The sequence below is a fragment of the Polypterus senegalus genome, chromosome 3, assembly GCF_016835505.1.
Source record: "Polypterus senegalus isolate Bchr_013 chromosome 3, ASM1683550v1, whole genome shotgun sequence".
In the NCBI taxonomy this organism is placed as follows: domain Eukaryota; kingdom Metazoa; phylum Chordata; class Cladistia; order Polypteriformes; family Polypteridae; genus Polypterus; species Polypterus senegalus.
Genome location: NC_053156.1, coordinates 21,842,091 through 21,861,069, shown reverse-complemented (window position 1 = coordinate 21,861,069; position 18,979 = coordinate 21,842,091). Strand labels below are relative to the sequence as shown.

Sequence of the window (18,979 nt, the reverse complement as noted above, 5' to 3'; positions counted from 1 at the left end):
GAGGTAGTTGGCCAGTTAGAGAAACTGGATGATTAGGGGGCCTGAATGTCTAATCCGGTGGTCCACAGTGGCTGCAGATTTTCATTCTAACCCTTTACTTAATTAGTGACCTGCTTTTGCTGCTAATGAACGTCTTTAGAATTCATTTCATTTGGGTTGCTCTTGAAGACTCAGACCGCTTTAATTGTTTGATTTTTCTTTAATTAGCAGCCAAACAATAATGAAAATAAAGAAATGTGAAGGTCTCAGGATTGCTGATCTGTTCAGGTCCCCACATTTGACCAGCACTCTTAGAAAAGAGAAAATCAACAATTTTGGAAGTGTCTGCTATTGCACAATGAGAGCAGCAACAAGCCATGGAATTAAAGAATCAGTTTAATTAACAGGAAGACTCAGTGCCTCATTAAGCAGTTGGTTGGAGTTGGAGGCCCTGACTTAGTTGGTCTTCTGTTGGCTCGCTCACTTCACATTTGATTTCTGTTTGGGTGGCATTTAAGGAAAGAAATGAAGCAATTCAGGGGAACAAATCTTAAAAAAAACAAGTCAAATAAAATGAAAGAAAAAGGAATTAATGAGCAGCAAAAACTGGTCACCAATTAAGAAAAGGGTTACGATGAAAACCTGCAGCCACTGCAGCTATCCAGGACCAGAGTTTGAGACCAGTGATCTGATCCGTGGTGAGCAATTTAGCAGGACATAAGGAAACACTGTACTCTTTTTTCCAAAAGATGCCTAGGCATCTTTTAATGACCACAGACAACCAGGACCTCGGTTTTAAGTCTCATAAGAAGGACAACATCATTTTTACAGCACAGCGTCCCTATCACTGCACCGGGTCATTGGGACCACACATATACCACAGGATAAGCACCACCCTGCTGGCCTCACCGACACCTCATCCAGCAGGAACCCAAACGTTTCCTAGATGGTCTTCTGTCCTAAAATTGTCAGACCCCAAACATCTTTAACTTTAGGTGGATTACCTGTTCTGAGGTGCAGATAGTGTGGTTGGACTGGTACTGTGTCCAGGTGGTTGTCTGAGGACTGATTCAGCAGAGACTAGACCCAGTACCCCTGAATTAGGACAAAGATAGACACCCAATGTTCCTGAATCTTTTCTCTTTTCAGTGATGGCCACTTTATTTAATGTCTGGTGACTCTGAATGATTATTTGTGTGTAAAGAGATAAGTTCCATCGAGTCCAGTGGTGAACTGAGACTAAAAACGTTTTGTAAATGATTAAATGAGCAGTGGTGCGATGTACTGTATTTTGATCATTTTTTTACCAAGTCAGAATGATACATTTCCTGAATTCGAGATAATCTTGAGTAAAGGTGGTGAAGTATCAGTTAATAGTTCTTTCCTTATTTCCTTCACACAAACCCTTTCACAAGACGTGCACCAGGCTGTGTGGTCTGACTGCCTTTTCTGCAATGACTTTTGCTTCTCAAAGCTGGTCAGCCTTAGGTGTGCAATATGAGAGGGACTGCAAGCCTCCACTTGGAAGGGGCAAAGTGCTGAATAGTTCAATTTTTTTTTTTTTACATACCTTGAAAAATTCCTGGCTATCGGAGATGGCACCTCAGGCCGTTTGCACTACAGTGTCCACTAACAGCTCCGGGCCTGAACTATAGCATCATTCTAAAGTCTGTCATGGTCTGTCAGTCCACCTGCTCCCCATAGGCACAGCCTGGGGAGGTGAAGCCAATTTGTGAAAAGTATAAAAGGCCAGAGCTGACTGAATTGGCTCAGCCAGCTTCTTGAAGCAGTGCCAGACAACAGGTCTCTCCGCCAAGATGAACTCCAGACAATCCAGCTCTTACATCTCTTCTTCCTCCAGTCTCTATGGGGGAAGCCGTGGCTTACCCTTTGCCAGCTCTGGAAGCCTACTGTCCTCCTCATCTGCTTCCTTCACCTCATCATCAATGAGAGGGCGTAGCAGTGCTGGAGGTGCAGCCTTAGGATCAGGATTAGGAATGGGCATGGGCACAAACATGGGAATGGGAATGGGAATGGGAATGGGAATGGGGTCAGGTGTTGGGATGTTCATGGGTGGAGCTGGCGGTGCTCATGGCCTGGCTGGTGCTGGAATCTCTTTGGAAAGCTTGACCATCTCACCCTCCATCCCTAAGAACCTCCTGGAACCTCTTAACATTGAGATTGACCCCAGCTTCCAAGAAGCTCGAGTTCAGGAGAAGGAAGAGATCAAGACTCTTAACAATCGCTTTGTGAACCTCATTGAGAAGGTAAGTCTCTCTTGTTAGCTATGACTTTACAGTACTCATATGACAGAGAGACATTTTTAAATATAAATAATCTGAAAGTGACATATGGCCTTTTGAAGCTGCATAAGCTGATAGAGTTTTTTGTAACTATGAACTATAAAAGAACATCAGTGACTTTCCACAAATTTATTCCCCTCATCTTTTCTTTCTTATTGCTTTCTTATCTTCTCTATCTGACTGATAGTGTCCATTACATTCAAGATAGGAAAAACAAATTCCTTTCAGAATGGTATTCCCAGATTTTCATATGACACACATCACCACTGGCGGCGCCAGTCTCTTTTCTTCTGAAAAGCATATGTCTTATTTGGTATTGCCAAGGACTTACTGAAATACCTGGCATACTGTAATAACCTCACAGTTCAAAACCGGTTACTGCTGATCCAATAGCTGAAAAATAGTTTCATTCCAGCAGACAACAATCTTTGAAATGCTTGAGATAATGCATGCCAAGGGCTTTACTAATTTAGGTGCAGTGCCCTGGGCCTGTGAGAAAGGTTATTGGTTTAATAAAAATTATAAATTTGGTAGAGGCTATTTAAAAAACTATTGTGGTGCACAGCTCAAGTGACCAGATTTTCAGTCCTGCCTTCATGTTTTTCCTGTTTGTCTGGGATTCCTTGCACCTCCCAAAGATGTGCTGCCAACTTGGCTGGGGTCTCAAAATTAGCACTGTGTCAGCCAGCCTGACCTGCAATGCATTTACATCTCAAATGGGGTTAATGTTGCTGGACAGGTTATGTCCCCTGTAGCTCTGCAGTGGGAAGTTCATAAAAATGGACGGATAGATGGAGTAACAGATGCTGGGCCTATTTCACTCTCGTAGCCTTGCAATATTTTGGATTAGCCGTTTAAGACTTGAAATAATCAGAAAGCTTCCTCTTAATGAAAAGTTCTATTCCAACAATAAAGAAAGAAATAACAAAAATCGTGTTTTGAAAATTCCGCTCCTCTGCTTCTGAGCAGGAATCACACTACATATTCTCAGACAGAAATAAAGGTGCTGTACAGCTGGTAGATTTGCATGACAGTTTATATTTTTAGACATTGAGCTCAAGGTAGCAGTGTTGCAAACTTTAGGGATAAAATTATCATGTTCATTTCTAATTCCGCATTGGTCCCTTCATTTATCTTCATACCTACTTATCCTATTCATGAATATCTATTTGAGCAGCATTGGGCATAAGTCAGAAACCAACTCTCTTTCACAAAGCACACTCTCTTTCACTTGGACTGTGCTAGCCTAGAGTCATGAAGCATCAGCCCTAGCAATAGCAAGACTGTGCTGCTCTTTCTCATAACCTTTAGCGTAATAATGATTGCTGACATCTGGCAAATGAGTAACAATTTAGAAAATGTATTCCTTCTTAGATGGCTTGCGCCACATAGACACCATTTTTGGGTAAACTCTAACTTTACCCAAACATTTACGTTTGTAGCTTAACCCATTAGATGAAGACTAATCCTTACTTTCTAAATGGTAGGTGCGTCTGCTGGAGTCTCAGAACAAGATGCTGGAGACCAAGTGGAGCCTGCTGCAGGAGCAAAAGACCTCACAAACTAGCACTGAACCCATGTACCAGGCCTATTTGGCCAACCTGCGACGTCAGCTCGATGGCATCATCCGGGAAAAGAGCAACCTTGAAACAGAGCTAAAGAAGGCACAGGATCAGGTGGAAGAAACTAAGCAGAAGTGAGTATAGCTTGGGGATGTGAAAGTCTGCTTCGTTGGCTAAGGGTTGCTAAGGGCAGATAAGGCACTGGATTGGCACAGGTGGCAGGATTGAACCCCATTCTAGTATGTAAAACACATTTGCTACCTGAGTAGCCATTTATAGGTAGTTTAACACTTTAAAACCTTCCTGTTGTTTGAGCTGACATCTTCATACCTGGGTCTCAGTCACGTGATTTCCATAGGCTTTAACTTTTGTTCCATTTGATAATCTAGGTTTACACATATTATGCCATTAGACAATAATTTAGAGTGCCTATGCACAAAACAAGTTCCAGGAGTCCAATGGATTATAAATTAACCTTACTTTTCTACATTAGATAGGTAGATAGAACATTACTATCATACATACCTCAGCAGCAACATTCATGTCTCTGGTGACTCTTCATATGAAGTCAGTAGACGGATTGGGAGAGCATGGGGGGGTCATGAGGTCACTGGAAAGGGGTGTGTGACATTTCTGACATCTTGACATCAAGAAGATGAAGGTCAAAGTCTTCAGAGTCCTGGTGCTTCCTGTTTGTGAGACATGGATGCTATCCAGTGACCTGAGATGAAGACTCTCTTTGGAAAATCCTTGGGTACTACTGGTATGACTTTTGTGTCAGACAAGTGGTTGCTCACGGAGTCCTGAATGAGGCACGTTACTTGCATTGTGAGGGCGCGTCAGTTACGGCACTACAGCCATGTGGCACGATTACCCGAGGGTGATTCGGCTCGCAGGATCCTCATTGTTGAGGATCAGAGTGCCTGGACCAGGTCAAGGGGCACCCCATAGCACATGACTGTAACAGATTGATGGCCATTTCTGGAAGGTGGGACTGGACTGCGTGTCTGCTTGGGGGTTTGTTAACCAGGACCCTGAGGTGTTTTGTCATGTAGTGGGTGTGGTAACACGCTATACCAGTGCACACCAGTGCCTACCAGTGCACCCAACCTGACCTGACATCTATGAACACCTATACATAAAACAAAGCATCATGTGGGCCAACCATCAACCAAACAACCATTTGAACTACTTTTATATAGTGCCATTAGCAGTGCACTACATCACAAGATAAATTAAAAAGCACTGAATGTTACAGAACAATATTAAACAACAAAACGTTTAAGCAAATGTCTTGAAACCACTCATGAGAGCTGAAGCCATAACAACACCTTTAGAACTGTTGACTCGTCACTAATAAACATTTTCTTAATTTTTTTCCTATATTCTGTCATAAAAGAATGTAAATGTAGGGACAGTGAAATTAGCCTACCCGTGTAGCTTCTGAAATAAAATAAACCTAATAACACATATACAGAAAAAAAGTGAAAGGCACCATATAACAAAACAATAATAGGATCAATGCTTTCCTCTTAGTGGTTTATGTCCACTTGATGCAGACTTGAAACAGCAGCTAGTGAGCACACATACAGTACCTGCAACATTAGAGATTTGTTTTCTGGACAGGTTATCTGCACCAGACTGATGGCCATTTCTGGTCAGGCTGAAAACTCAGCATGCAGACTTATGACTTTCACTTTTCTTTTTGCAGATATGAAGATGAAGTAAACAAGCGCACGACTCTTGAGAACGATTTTGTGGTAATTAAGAAGGATGTCGATGCCTCCTACACCGTGAAGATGGAATTTGACGATAAGCTTCAAATATTGAGCGATGAACTGGAGTTCCTGAGAGCTGTATATGAGGAGGTAGGTCTAGCATGATACAAATGATTTAGTTTATTTATGGTTGGCCTTAAGTCTATCAGGTAGTTTCTTGAACAACCACAATAAATTTACTATACAGAACCCTTTTATACACATAAATAGCTCAAAGGGCTATGCAATAATAACTAGATCAAAAAAGGGCTACTAAAAACAGAAAACAGAAGAGCAACAACACTTCTCTTGTTCAAGAGAGACCTTACAAACAAACAAAAAAAATCAACATAAGACTAATACCATATATATATTTGTATAAAGTATAGGTATATACCCTGTATATATATATATATATATATATATATATATATATAATATTTGTAGTTGGAGATCCACAAACAGAGAGAATGAATCACGTATCATAAAGTAGTTTTTATTTCTGAGCTTTCAGTTGATGTCCAAATGTATGTTAATGGCATTTCCGTTTGATAGCCAAGATTCAGCCTTTGATTCTGGTATGTCTAATCATTGTCCTCTGGCAGGAGCTGAAAGCTCAGGAATAAAAACTACTTTATGATACATGATTCATTCTTTCCTTTTGTGGATCTCTAACTACAAATATGCAACCCATATGACAAACCTTCGCATCCATAAATATATATCTATATATATATATATATATATATATATATATATATATATATATATATATATATATATACATAGTATATATATATATATATATATATATATATATATATATATATATATATATATATATATACACAGTATATATATATATACAGGGGGTCCTCGGGTTACGACACAGTTCCGTTCCTACAACAGTGATGTAACCCGAATTTTGGTGTAAGTCGAAACACACCCTAGCCTAAGTCATTTACCTATCCTAACACATTTGCAAAATCATAATCTAGAACATAAAAACACAACTAAGCCACAGAATAAGGAAAAGGACATAAATATACTGTACTGTACACCGTAATGTAGTAACAGAAAAAAATGACAAAAAATGAGTGTAAAAAAATCCTTACCTTTATTCCTTCTGAGCTCTTTACAATGTCTAATTTCACTTCCATCGTGATGGCTTTCCTCTTCTTCGAAGCACTACCATCTGAAGACTCTGACTTTCATTTAGGAGCCATGATAAGGGCCAAAAAGTCACCAAACAAAGCAACACAAATGGAACAGTTCCTCTGTGCACAACCAAACAAGTTCACCCATATAGTCTGTAAGTATGACACTAATGGCATAAGCCAAAACACTCACATCTCAAATTTTTTAAGTTTTTATGGGAGTGAGAGTTGTAAACTCGAAAAGTTATATGTGGAGACGTTGTATCCCGAGGGCCCCCTGTATATATATATATATATATATATATATATATATATATATATATATATATATATATATATATATATATATATATATATATATATATATATATATATATATATATATATATATTTATATATATATATATATATATATATATATATATATATATACACTAGCTGTGTAAGCCCATGCTGTAAATGATTGAAATCGTCAGAAAAAAAAACTGAAATCTAGAGATGTCAGGTAATTGAAAGGAACGACTCTGGGTATCACTCTACTAGGAGAATTCGTTTTGCCAACGTTCTTGCATCGTTTATGCATTAGTCTCACTTCCGGGTCGACAGACACACACACTTCCACAAGTAGACATTTAAATATAAGATATATATATATATGTTGCCTTTGAGTTAAACTGAATTATTTTAGGAATCCTTGCACAAAACTTGACCATATTTAGAGTTGTGTGAGTTTCAGGATAGGCGTCTGTGAACACTAATGCAAAAACAAACAATTCAAACATTAACTGGCATAATCATCAGAATTTTAAGATAATACAAGCCTATTGATTTTAAATGAAAAATATGAGAATAAGTGTAAGCTGCCCTAATTTGGAGTGTTCATACGAAATGTAATGATTTACTTCATGCTCAAGTATTAAAATGTTTGGTTCAATTTAAATGTTTTAAGTCTGAATATTCTAGATTGTAATAGAAATTGTCATTTTCACACCCTGCTAGGGACGGCATAGTGGTGCAGTGGTAATGCTGCTGCCTCTCAGTAAGGAGAACAGGATTCTCATCCTGGGTTCTTCCTGAGTGGAGTTTGAATGCTCTCCCCGTGTCTGCATGGTTTTCCTCTTGGTAAACTGGTTTGCTCTCACAGTTCAAAGACATGCAGGTTAGGAAGGCTAGCGATCCTAAATTGGCCCTCATGTGTAGTTGGGGGTGAGTGTGTGTGTTTATGCTGCGGTGGACTGGCACTCCGTCCAGGGTTTGTTCCTGCCATACTCCCTTTTTTAGCTAGTGTAGGCCTGTAACCCTGTTCAGGAATAAGAAGGTTAGAAAATGACTGACAGACCCTCTGACAGAGGTCCAAAGAGGGCTAGATCCTCATTAAAGAATTGAAAAAAAAAAAAGATATCTTTATCATAAATCTTGAAATAGTCTAAAACGATACCTCAAATGCTTATGTTTGGAATTTGTCATTATTAAACATCTGGGAGAGGCTCATAGGGGACTGGGACACCTTGAAAAGGCATGAAATGACACTCCACATCCTTATATTACCAATCCCCTTTTTTTGAATTAGGAAAAGGAATAACTTTGTCCCCTCGTAACCAATTATGGGGTGAAGCTCTGGGGTTGGCTGATGTGGTTCACAATTTCAAGTCCTTCTGATCATTCTTGCTGAAGACAGCTATTGGTTTACTTTCTATCATAAGGGTGTAATTTGCTGCACAAAATACTGTCCAGTGCTACCTAAAAAATAGGGTTTTTTAGGTGTACAGGACCAAAAATAGTGGGCAACCCCAAAATGCTTAACATCTTGTGTAACTAGACATCTAAATGAGTCAAATTGTATGTCATATGTGTAGGTGTTTTTGGTCAGGAGGTGCAGGACAAAAAAAAACTGAAACAATTTCAATGTGTCCAAAATAATTTTTGATATAATATTATAAATATCAAAATATTAGAAACAAAATAGTAGTTTGTGTTCTATGGAGAAAATAATTTTCCATCTTTTGAATGCATTTGTGATATAAACACAATATAAATAGGATAAGAAATTCATTTTTTCAGGCAGAAATATCATTTTTTTTATTTCACATGATACAATATTGAAGTGTAATATTTTAGTACTAAAATCACAGCTTTATTTAGCAAACTTTGTGTAGGACACATCAGATTTTTTTTTAACAAATGGAGCACATAAAGGATGACCATTATTTTATGTAGAGGCTTTCAATAGTGACCATACCTGAGACACTTAATCAAATGTTTCGATAGAACTTTTAAAACTTAGAATACAGTGTAGCTGGCACAGTCAATCAGAAGCAGGATGTGTGCTAGCTTCTTTTTGCTTTAAACCCCAGGGCCACGGCCATTAGACCACATTATTACTCTTGAACCCTTAAGACCAACGACATGTGAAAGAAAAAAAAACTGTTAACTAACAAAGTTGTTTTGCTATAATGGCAGGTTATTCATACAAGCGTCTGTCATAAGACTGGGTGCAGTAAGCTGACCAAGGACAATTTCTTTTTAAGGAACTCATTTGTTAGACCAGGGGTGGGCAAAGTCAGTCCTGGAGGGCCGCAGTGGCTGCAGGTTTTTGTTCCAACCCGGTTGCTTAAATAGAAAACAATCCTTGCCAATAATTACATTTCATAACTTGTTAGTGCTTTAACTCTGCCATGTCAGGTCATTCTCATATCCTAGATTTTTTTTCCTTTCTAAAGATATCATCCAAATGATTTGAAGGCTAAAATAGACTCAATCATTCACTTTTTTCTCTTCACTTTCCTTCCAAATATTTAAATAGTGCACGATAAATACACACAGGTATGTTCTCCCCGTGTCTGCGTGGGTTTCCTCCGGGCGCTCCGGTTTCCTCCCACAATCCAAAGACATGCAGGTTAGGTGGATTGGCGATTCTAAATTGGCCCTAGTGTGTGCTTGGTGTGTGGGTGTGTTTGTGTGTGTCCTGCGGTGGGTTGGCACCCTGCCCAGGATTGGTTCCTGCCTTGTGCCCTGTGTTGGCTGGGATTGGCTCCTGCAGACCCCTGTGACCCTGTATTCGGATTCAGCGGGTTAGAAAATGGATGGATGAAATACACACAGGTGTAAATGGTAACAAGTTAAAAGGAGAAATGCTGGTTTCTTTTGTCATTTGCATCTTATTGCTAATAAGGAGCCATTAAAAACCAAGAATATAGCTGTTAAAGACTAAAATAAGCAATAAGGGCTCAAAATCTTAATGAGCCTGACAACTAAAGTGAAGGAGAAGTGTTACTTGAACAGTAAGTGCTTCTTATTAAGCAACTAACTTATTAAGAACAAAAACCTACAGCCACCATGGCCCTCCAGCAATGATTTTGCCCACCCCTGTGTTAGACACAGGAAAGATGACTTTTCCTTCTTTAGGGCCCCATCTGCAAGTCAAGTTCAGGTTGGGGAGCATGCACTGGTACAGTGTGTTGCCGCACCCACTGCACGGCGAAACAACTCAGGATCCCAGTTTGCAACCCCCCCAGGCAGACACACGGTCCAGTCCCACCCTCCGGAAATGACCCTCTATCTGCCCCAGGCAGGTGTTACGTGGGTGACCCCTTGGCCTGGTGCAGTCACTCGGGTCCCCAACAATTAGGATCTTACGAGCTGGATCACCCTTGGGAAAACGCTCCACATGGCTGTAGTGCCGTAACTGACGCTCCTTCACAATGCAGGTAATGTGCCTCATTCGGGACTTTGTGAGTAACCACTCATTCGACACAAAGTCAAACCAATGGTACCCAATTATATTCCGGAGAGACACAGTACCAAAGTCCAGTCTTCGTCTCAGGTCACTGGACAGCGTCCATGCCTCACAGACAGGAAGCACCAGGACTCTAAAGACTTGGGCCTTCATTCATCCCTTTCCAGCAACCTCATGACACCCCATACTCTCCCAATCCATCTACTGACTTCATAGAAAGAGTCACCAGAGACATGAATGTCACTATCGAAGTAAGTAACCTCTCGACAAGGCCAACACTCTCTACGTAAACAGACACACTGCTGATGACACTGCCCAAGAGGTCATTAAAGGCCTGGATCTAGGTTTTTATCAGGACACTCGCAAGCCCAGACACTCAGACCCCTCAAGTCTCTCAAGCCCCCCGATCAGAGCCTCCATTGACTCCACAAAGATCATCAGCAAGATCGTCAGCAAAGTCAAGATCTGTGAATCTTTCTTCACCAACAGATGCCCCACAGCTGCTGGACCCCATGGTTGTGCCCATCACCCAGTCCATACAACCGTTGAACACAGTAGGAGCAAAAACAGACCCCTGACGAACCCCAGAATCTGGGAAAAACCTAGAGGTTCTGCCTCCACTCTGCACAGCACTCACAGTACCATTGTACAGGCTGGCCATGATATCCAGTAACCTCGAAGGGATCCCGTGAGCCCTCAGGATGTCCCACAGGGCAGCTCGATCAACTGAGTCGAACACTTTGTGAAAATCAGCAAAGGCGGCAAAGAAACTCTGCCAATATTCACATTTGTGCTCCATAAGAACCCTCAGTGCCAGGATGCAGTCGATGGTAGACTTCTTAAGCGTAAAACCAGACTGTTCCGGTCGCTGGTAGGTGAGCACGCGATCATGGACCCTATTGAGGACGACCCTAGCAAGGACCTTACCTGGCACCAAGAGCAGTGTCATCCCCCTGTAGTTGCTGCAATCCAGGCGATCACCCTTCCCTTTCCAGATAGGGACGACAAGTCTCGTTTTCCAGTCAGTTGGGATGATGCCAGTCTCCATCTGCAATGTATGCAAAATTGAAACGGTTAGCTGATTTACGCAATGTTAGATGAAATGCTTAGATAAACATATTGTCAGCCAGTCATTATCTAACCCCCTATATCCTAACACAGGGTCATGGGGGTCTGCTGGAGTCAAACCCAGCCAACACAGGGCTCAAGGCAGGAACAAATCCCGGGCAGGGCACACACCAAGCACACACTAGGGACAATTTAGAATTACCAATACACCTAACCTGCATGTCTTTGGACTGTGGGAGGAAACCCACACAGACACGGGGAGAACATGCAAACTCCATACAGGGAGGACCCGGGAAGCGAACCTGGATCTCCTAACTGCGAGGCGGCAGCACTACCACTGCACCACCCTAAACATATTGTGCTTATTGATAAGTAAGGGGAAGGGGGAGGGAAGTAAAATATTAAAAGCCGATTGAAACAGGGGAACTTTGCTCTTCTGCCTTGCAACGTAAAATCCATGTACTCATCTGTGACTGAATAAAGACAGATTGACTGAACTATTCCTGTCTTCCTCGGAGATCTCCTTCCACAGACAGTACAATAATCACTAAAACTATTGAAAAAGGTTGAATTGCCAAGATTATACTGATTAAATTACATAAAAGGTGAGCATTTAGCCTTTTGACCTAAGCAATGAGTTTTTCTGCCCTTCCTTGACCATGGAGACAAAGGTGATGTGTCTTCTGTGTAGTAACTAAGTAAGTCAGGGAGAGCAGAGTGAGGGGTTTCAGGTGTTTTCGGTTTAATAAAGTGGCCATTTGAAGAAATAGTAGAAAAGTTTTCCATTCACAATACTTAAAATAATAGATGAATTAAACAACAAGATCAGAATTTAGAAAGGGCCATTCAGAGGTTTTATGTCAGTGTAGATTCTTCTGATTCTTTTCAGTTTGTGGCTAACCTGGGATGTATATATTAAGTATGTATTTGTACATTTTATCAGTTATTACAAGGAGGCTCTCTGTTTCAATGTTATGTTTTGTATTAATGTGTTTTGGATTCAAAAGTGTGGGTGTGCTCAATAAGAATTAACTGCATTGAATTGATTCTTAATGACCATCATTTGTAGGCCTCAAGATTCAAACTTAAATTTTACTTTGAATCTTTCTGATAGGAACTGAAGGAGGTGCAGACTCAGGTGAAGAATGTCTCTGTGGTGGTAGAAATGAACAATGGCCGTGATTTAGATGTGGAGTCCATTGTGGCTGAAGTCAAGGCACAGTATGAAACTGTTGCTGCAAAGGGCCGTGAAGAAGTGGAGTCTTGGTACAAAGGCAAGGTGAGTTGTTTTTTATCGTAGTGGGAGGCTTTCTATCCATGAAGAGATCTGTAATGCCTACATTAACAATATGTTTCTTTTGCCCGGCAGTTCAACGAACTCTCAGCCACGGCAGGTCGTTATGAAGATGATGTCCGAACTGCCAAGGCAGAGATCTCAGAAGTCACGAGAAATATTAACAGATACAACGCTGAAATTGAGAATCTCAAAAACCAGGTAAAGTAGTTTTTAATTAGAAATCTCAAAATAATCATTTCATAGTTTCAGAAAAAACAGCTGCAGCAATATAGGCAGAGACACCATACATTAGCAACTAGTTCTTCAGTGCTCTTGGGGAAGCTTGTGGTCTAGTGTTTCAAGTTAGTGGAGAGAAAGCAGTTAGGATGGGCTTTTTACTCACACCTCTGCTTTAAATCCCATCGTCCCACACTGCACCTTCTCTGATCTTCTGCTTTGCTATAAACTTGTCCAGTGCGACCGTCTATTCTAAATTGCATTTACATTTATTTATTAGCCATTGCCTTTATCACAGCAACTTTCACTACACATAATTCACCTTTTTTCAAATTTCAGCATTTGAAGGATTACGAAATTAAGTACGGCTTAAATGGGGTCTCACCAAAACTTGGCTGAAAAAATCTGAATCTGCTACCATTTAAAGTTATTGCAGATCCAAGTGGTTGGACACTACTACTATATTCTTTTTATGCTGGGTACAACTGGTTCCATATTTGTACACTGTGTGCCCTGGCAGATGGATTCTTTAAAGTCTCAAAATGATTCAGTAATGACAGTTGAACTTCGTATGTTTTGAGGTCATCTACTATGTTTGAGAGAGGACATTATTCCTATGTGTACTTAAAGTTCAGTACAATTGCTTTCATATCTCTTCAGTGTCGGCAAGTGACAAAAACCATGTTGTCTATATATATAAAAGTCAATGTATGTGTGTGTATGTATGTTCCAGTATCACTTCCAAACGGCTGGAGCGATTTTCATGAAACTTGGTACTCATGTTTCTTATCGGTCAACTAAAAATACTGCAGGGTGAAATCAACCCTAATCGACCCCCTTCTGGGTATTCCATCTTGCGGTCTTGTACACATGTTTTCATCCAGTTGACACTTGGAACGACCACCGGAGGGCGAACTGGAGGTGTCTGCCAGCATTCTTTATGTTTGAGCACCACCGTGGTTTTGAAATTTAATTGGTCGGTTGAGTTGGCCGGTTCCGAGCATCAGCTGGATGATAACATACATACAAGACCGCAAGACAAGTACATTAGTGAGTCATCATTATTTGTTAATTTATTTTTATTTTTAAAGTTGTGGGTTTTTTTATTATATTTTCTCAAACAATTAAAAATAAAAAAACTTTATTTTCCTCCTGGGCAATGCTGGGTACTTCAGTTAGTGTTATATATACAATAATTGATGTTACAGCACCAAAAGAGAATATAAAGTGCTTTACTTACTTATTCATTTTCTGAACCTGTTTATTCCAATAGAAAGCTATGTGGAATTGGAGAGTATGAGACATAAAACCAAAGTCCTGACTCCTGGTCATAAAAGACCCCTGGGTATCCTTCATAAAGAGCAGGGTGTATCCCGATGTCCAGGCTAAATTGCCTACCATGGCCTAGTCATTCTGGCCCTCTAATAATCCCTGGTCTCTGATTGGCTATCTCTCTCTCAACACTTCACCACCTGATAGCTCATGTGTGGTGAGTGTACTGACACAAAAATGTCTGTCATTACATCATCCATACTCATTGAAGTCCTTTGAGTAGTGAGAAGAGCGCTATATAAATGTAAAGAATTATTATTATTATTATTATTATTATTATGTTGTTAGCATCACAAGATATATGCACAGATCTATTTACTCATACCGAGTAAATTTTGAATTGCCATACAGTCTAATCTTTATGTTTTTAAGATATGGAAAGAAACTTGTGTACGCAGATAAAACGCACATAAAACTACAGGCTGACGCCTCATAGACACATCCCAGCCTAAGACAGTGTGATGACTTTGTAGTAGTTAAATGCACAATTCAGAACAGACACCATTGCAATACAAAGCTTTATGTATAATATAAATGTTTTCCATATTGCAGTGTGTTCTAGCAAGTGACCTGCCCATAATACTGATGTGATATAGTAGTGGAGATTTATAAAACTCTGATATCTCATAATATGTAGCACCACTTGAGTACGTATTTGATGCATAGTACAATGGTTTCTGGGCGGCACGGTGGCACACTGGTAGCGCTGCTGCCTTGCAGTAAGGAGATCCGGGTTTGCTTCCTGCGTCCCCCCTGCATGGAGTTTGCATGTTCTCTCTGTGTCTACGTGGGTTTCCTCCCACTGCCCAAAGACATGCAGGTTAGATGCATTGGCGATCCTAAATTGTCCCGTGTGTGTGGGCTGGCGCCCTGCCCGGGATTTGTTCCTGCCTTGTGCCCTGTGTTGGCTGGGATTGGCTCCCGTGACCCTGTAGTTGGGATATAGCGGGTTGGACAATGACTGACAATGGTTTCTATATTTCTACATCCTGTGCCTAGTAGGTGAAGTAACTTGCTTGCAGCCTGAAAATTAGATGCTGGTAGAATATTGGAGACTTACAAACTATCTGATTTCAATTGTAATTTAATTTTCATTCACCTCTATAAGGGATTCTTCCATTTGTATCTCTTTTGTTACTTTACAATATATAAATCATTTGGAACTACACTTCTCTATGAAAATGTGCAAAACAAATGTCATTCTTGCTATTTTCCTCAACTTTATATTGCAATATTAAGCTATGGGTAGTCATGAGTACATTTCAATGGTGTTGTGTGCAAGGAGAAAAATTCCATCATAGGAACATGGATACTTCTGCAGTCACACATGGAAAGAAGTCAGAAGCCAAACTATGCTTTTGGGATGTGTGAGGAAACTGGAGAAACCTCACATAGTCATGGGGAGAACATATATTCTTCTGACAGTATCTGGGCAAAGATTTGAACCCTTAATATTGGAGTTGTGTTGCCACTGTACCAACCTGCCACCTGTGCTTACATATAGTCAGTCATTTCAACATGTCTGCGATGTAAGTCTGGGCAAGTGAAGCAGCTTCTCTGAGTCTCGCAGTGAGTCCTCAACAGAGGCTGAATCCTGACATGCTGTGGTGTAATACAATGCCATTCAGAATGGACACCATTTCAAAGAGTTTTAGATATATTATTGCAAAAATGCATACACTGTATAAAAATATTAATTTTTGTTAAAATCTAAATGCATATACTCTCAAGCCTACTTAGTTACAATGGCCCAGAGCCTAAATCAGACTCATTGGGAGCAAGATGGGAAACAAATTGGGTAAGAATGCCAGTCCATTACAGGGCATGCACATGCACAGACCCACAATTTAGACTTGCCACTTAACCTACCACACAACTCATTGGGACTGGAGAGAGAAAACCAAAGTACCCAGAGGAAAAAAGAGAAACATATGCAGACATAAAAACACAGACTCCACTGTAACAACTAGAGACTCGAGGCAGGGCAAGGTTTGGGGCAGCTACCCGTTTAATGCGGTTTCCTGGCTGCAAAAGCAAATGATTCATGTAGTCAAGTTTACACGACAGAGTCCAAAACAGAACTGCCTCCCAGAGCAAAGGCGGGAGGCTTTATGGGACTTTGGGCGGAAGTGACGTCATCCTCGGGGCCAAGACCGGAAGTGATGTCGTCCTTGGGCCTGGGACCGGAAGTGATGTGTCCCGCTTCGAGGTGGTGGCTCCTGGTGGGATTTCCCGGGAAAGACCTGTAGGGAACTTAGAAAGAGCGTCAGTGTACCCCGCCCCCCCTGGGCAGATGTAAAATCAGTCCTTTCTAAGCCCTTCAGCTGCGTCCTATGCACACGTGTGTCACACCACACATATAACAACAGTGTAAGACTTGGAACCAGATCACTTAAGGGGCAGAGTTAACTGCTGCAACACCAAGCCATCATTAAATCTACATAACAGTAAGAACAAAAAAGTCTAATGTTTCAAACTTGTACTTATGACATTTATGACTCTGCTTCTTCTAGCGTGCCAGTCTAGAGACCCAGATTGCAGAAGCGGAGGAGCGTGGTGAGCTTGCAGTAAATGATGCTAAATCCCGTATCTCCGATCTCGAGATCGCTCTGGGTAATGCTAAGCAGGACATGGCTCGACAGGTGCGGGAGTATCAAGAACTCATGAATGTCAAGCTGGCTTTGGATATTGAGATCGCCACCTACAGGAAGCTGTTGGAAGGAGAAGAGAGCAGGTAGGCCTGCTGAGAGATGGCTACAAAATAAGTGAAATGAAGCTGGAGATAACATAACATGCAGTATTAGCCATCCTGTGCTGTATTGGATGGGTATGATGTATTCTAACATGGAGCAAATGTGTTCTTTTGTAGGATTGGATCAGCTCAAGCAGTAACTATTCGCAGCAGCTCATCTGGAGGTGGGTACAATAGTAAAACAAAAAAGTGTATTTACAAGGTGATGGGGAAAATTACCTAGACACCCTCCTCTGGTAAACAGAATAAACACTTATTTGTTTTTCCTCTCCATCTGGCTAGGCTCTTCCCAAGCCTATGGTGCATCAGGTGGTTTCTCCAGTGGTGTGTCCAGTGGTTTCTCCAGCGGTTTCTCCAGTGGTGTGTCCAACGGCTACTCCAGCGGTTTGTCCAGTGGCTTCTCTGGTGGCAGGTCATCCAGCTCCTCCGTAGTGATGAACAAAGCATCATTCTCCAGAGCATATTAGAAGCAACCTTGTGAAAGTCTCTTCAGAATGTGTCATAAGTCTGTTTTAGCCATTGAGATATCCATTTATTCAGTTCTACTGGCAAAACAAAAAATACAGTGCATGACAACTTGCTGTTTTTGACCCTTTACTGGTGCATAAGTATACACTAAAAAACAGGAATTCTACCGTGACATCTTTGGAAATACTTTTATTCTCACGATAATCTCTAATATACATTATTCTCATTTGCCTGTCATTGTCTTTTTCTGTGTCAGAAAAACACCAATCAATAAAAAATGTGAAACAAGCAATTCCTGTTTGTCACTTTCTGGCATACGTAAATTGTGGAAGAATAAAGCTTCGCACTCAGGTTGGCAAGTAAATCAGAGAGCACCTTATTAGTAATCTTGCTAAGAAGGAGAACAGGATACTAAAATACAACTTCTATCAGGGCAATTCTAGTAACATGTTTTATAGCCTTAGCATAGGTTGAATATGCAGATTACATACTCAGAACCATCACCATTTCTACAACTGATAGTATTTGTTCACTCGCCTAATGTCTGAAGCACTGGCTGTGAGTTACAAGGTCAGCCTAATTCACGATTGATTGTAATGATAAAGCTCCTTGAGAATGTCTTCCATATGGAAAAGCACTACGTAAATTAATTAATTAAAAATTACATTTTATTACCAGTTCCTCTTTATTGACTGCTATTAAAGTGGCAGCATGCCCCCCATAGGGGTTAACCCCATTTATTTTGTGATATTAATAATACCCTTTAATCTTACAGTGCCCACAAGTACTGCACCTATAAAGTTGTCTACCCTGCCAATACACAGTTGACAGTTGACTGTTTGGTCTCTCTCAGTGCCTATGGGATTGAACTGTACCTTGGAAAATCAAATCAATTCCCTACGGTATGTGACGCCAACAATTAAGAGTGTTCATATTGTAGACCTAAAGAAGCAATCAGAGGTGGCTGCTACGTGTTAACTACCTTCAGCATTTCTTCCTTATTTTATCGCGGCTCTGTACAGTGCAACAAATTGACTCCAGACAGTCACAAATGTTGGGGGCAGCCACTTTTATAATTTAATCCTGGCTGCAAAAGGTTTGAAAAGTTGAATTGTTTACAAGACAAAGTCCAAAACAGAACTGATTAAGTGGAGGTAAGATGGCAGTTTTAAGGGCTAGAAGAGGAAATTATGTCATCTATGCCGGAACCGAAAGTGACATCTTCGGGAATAGGAAGTTACGTCATCAAAGACACTGGGACCAGAAGTGACATCATCAGAGGCACCGGGAAAATGGAAAGTGATGTCATCGGAGGTGCCGGAACCTGATGGGATTTCCCAGGAATGGTTTGT

General features: G+C 40.7%; 1 protein-coding gene across 1 annotated transcript; it reads left to right on the top strand.

The window, feature by feature from the left end:
* The first annotated feature begins 1,910 nt into the window (after positions 1–1,910).
* On the top strand, positions 1,911–17,857 carry LOC120526748 (keratin, type II cytoskeletal 8-like). Its single transcript, XM_039749899.1, has 9 exons — positions 1,911–1,933; positions 2,105–2,246; positions 3,770–3,978; positions 5,556–5,712; positions 12,677–12,841; positions 12,932–13,057; positions 16,921–17,141; positions 17,277–17,323; positions 17,442–17,857. The coding sequence occupies exons 1-9, from the start codon at positions 1,926–1,928 to the stop codon at positions 17,624–17,626; spliced, it is 1,260 nt and encodes a 419-aa protein (XP_039605833.1). The 5' UTR covers positions 1,911–1,925; the 3' UTR covers positions 17,627–17,857.
* The last annotated feature ends 1,122 nt before the right edge of the window (positions 17,858–18,979 follow it).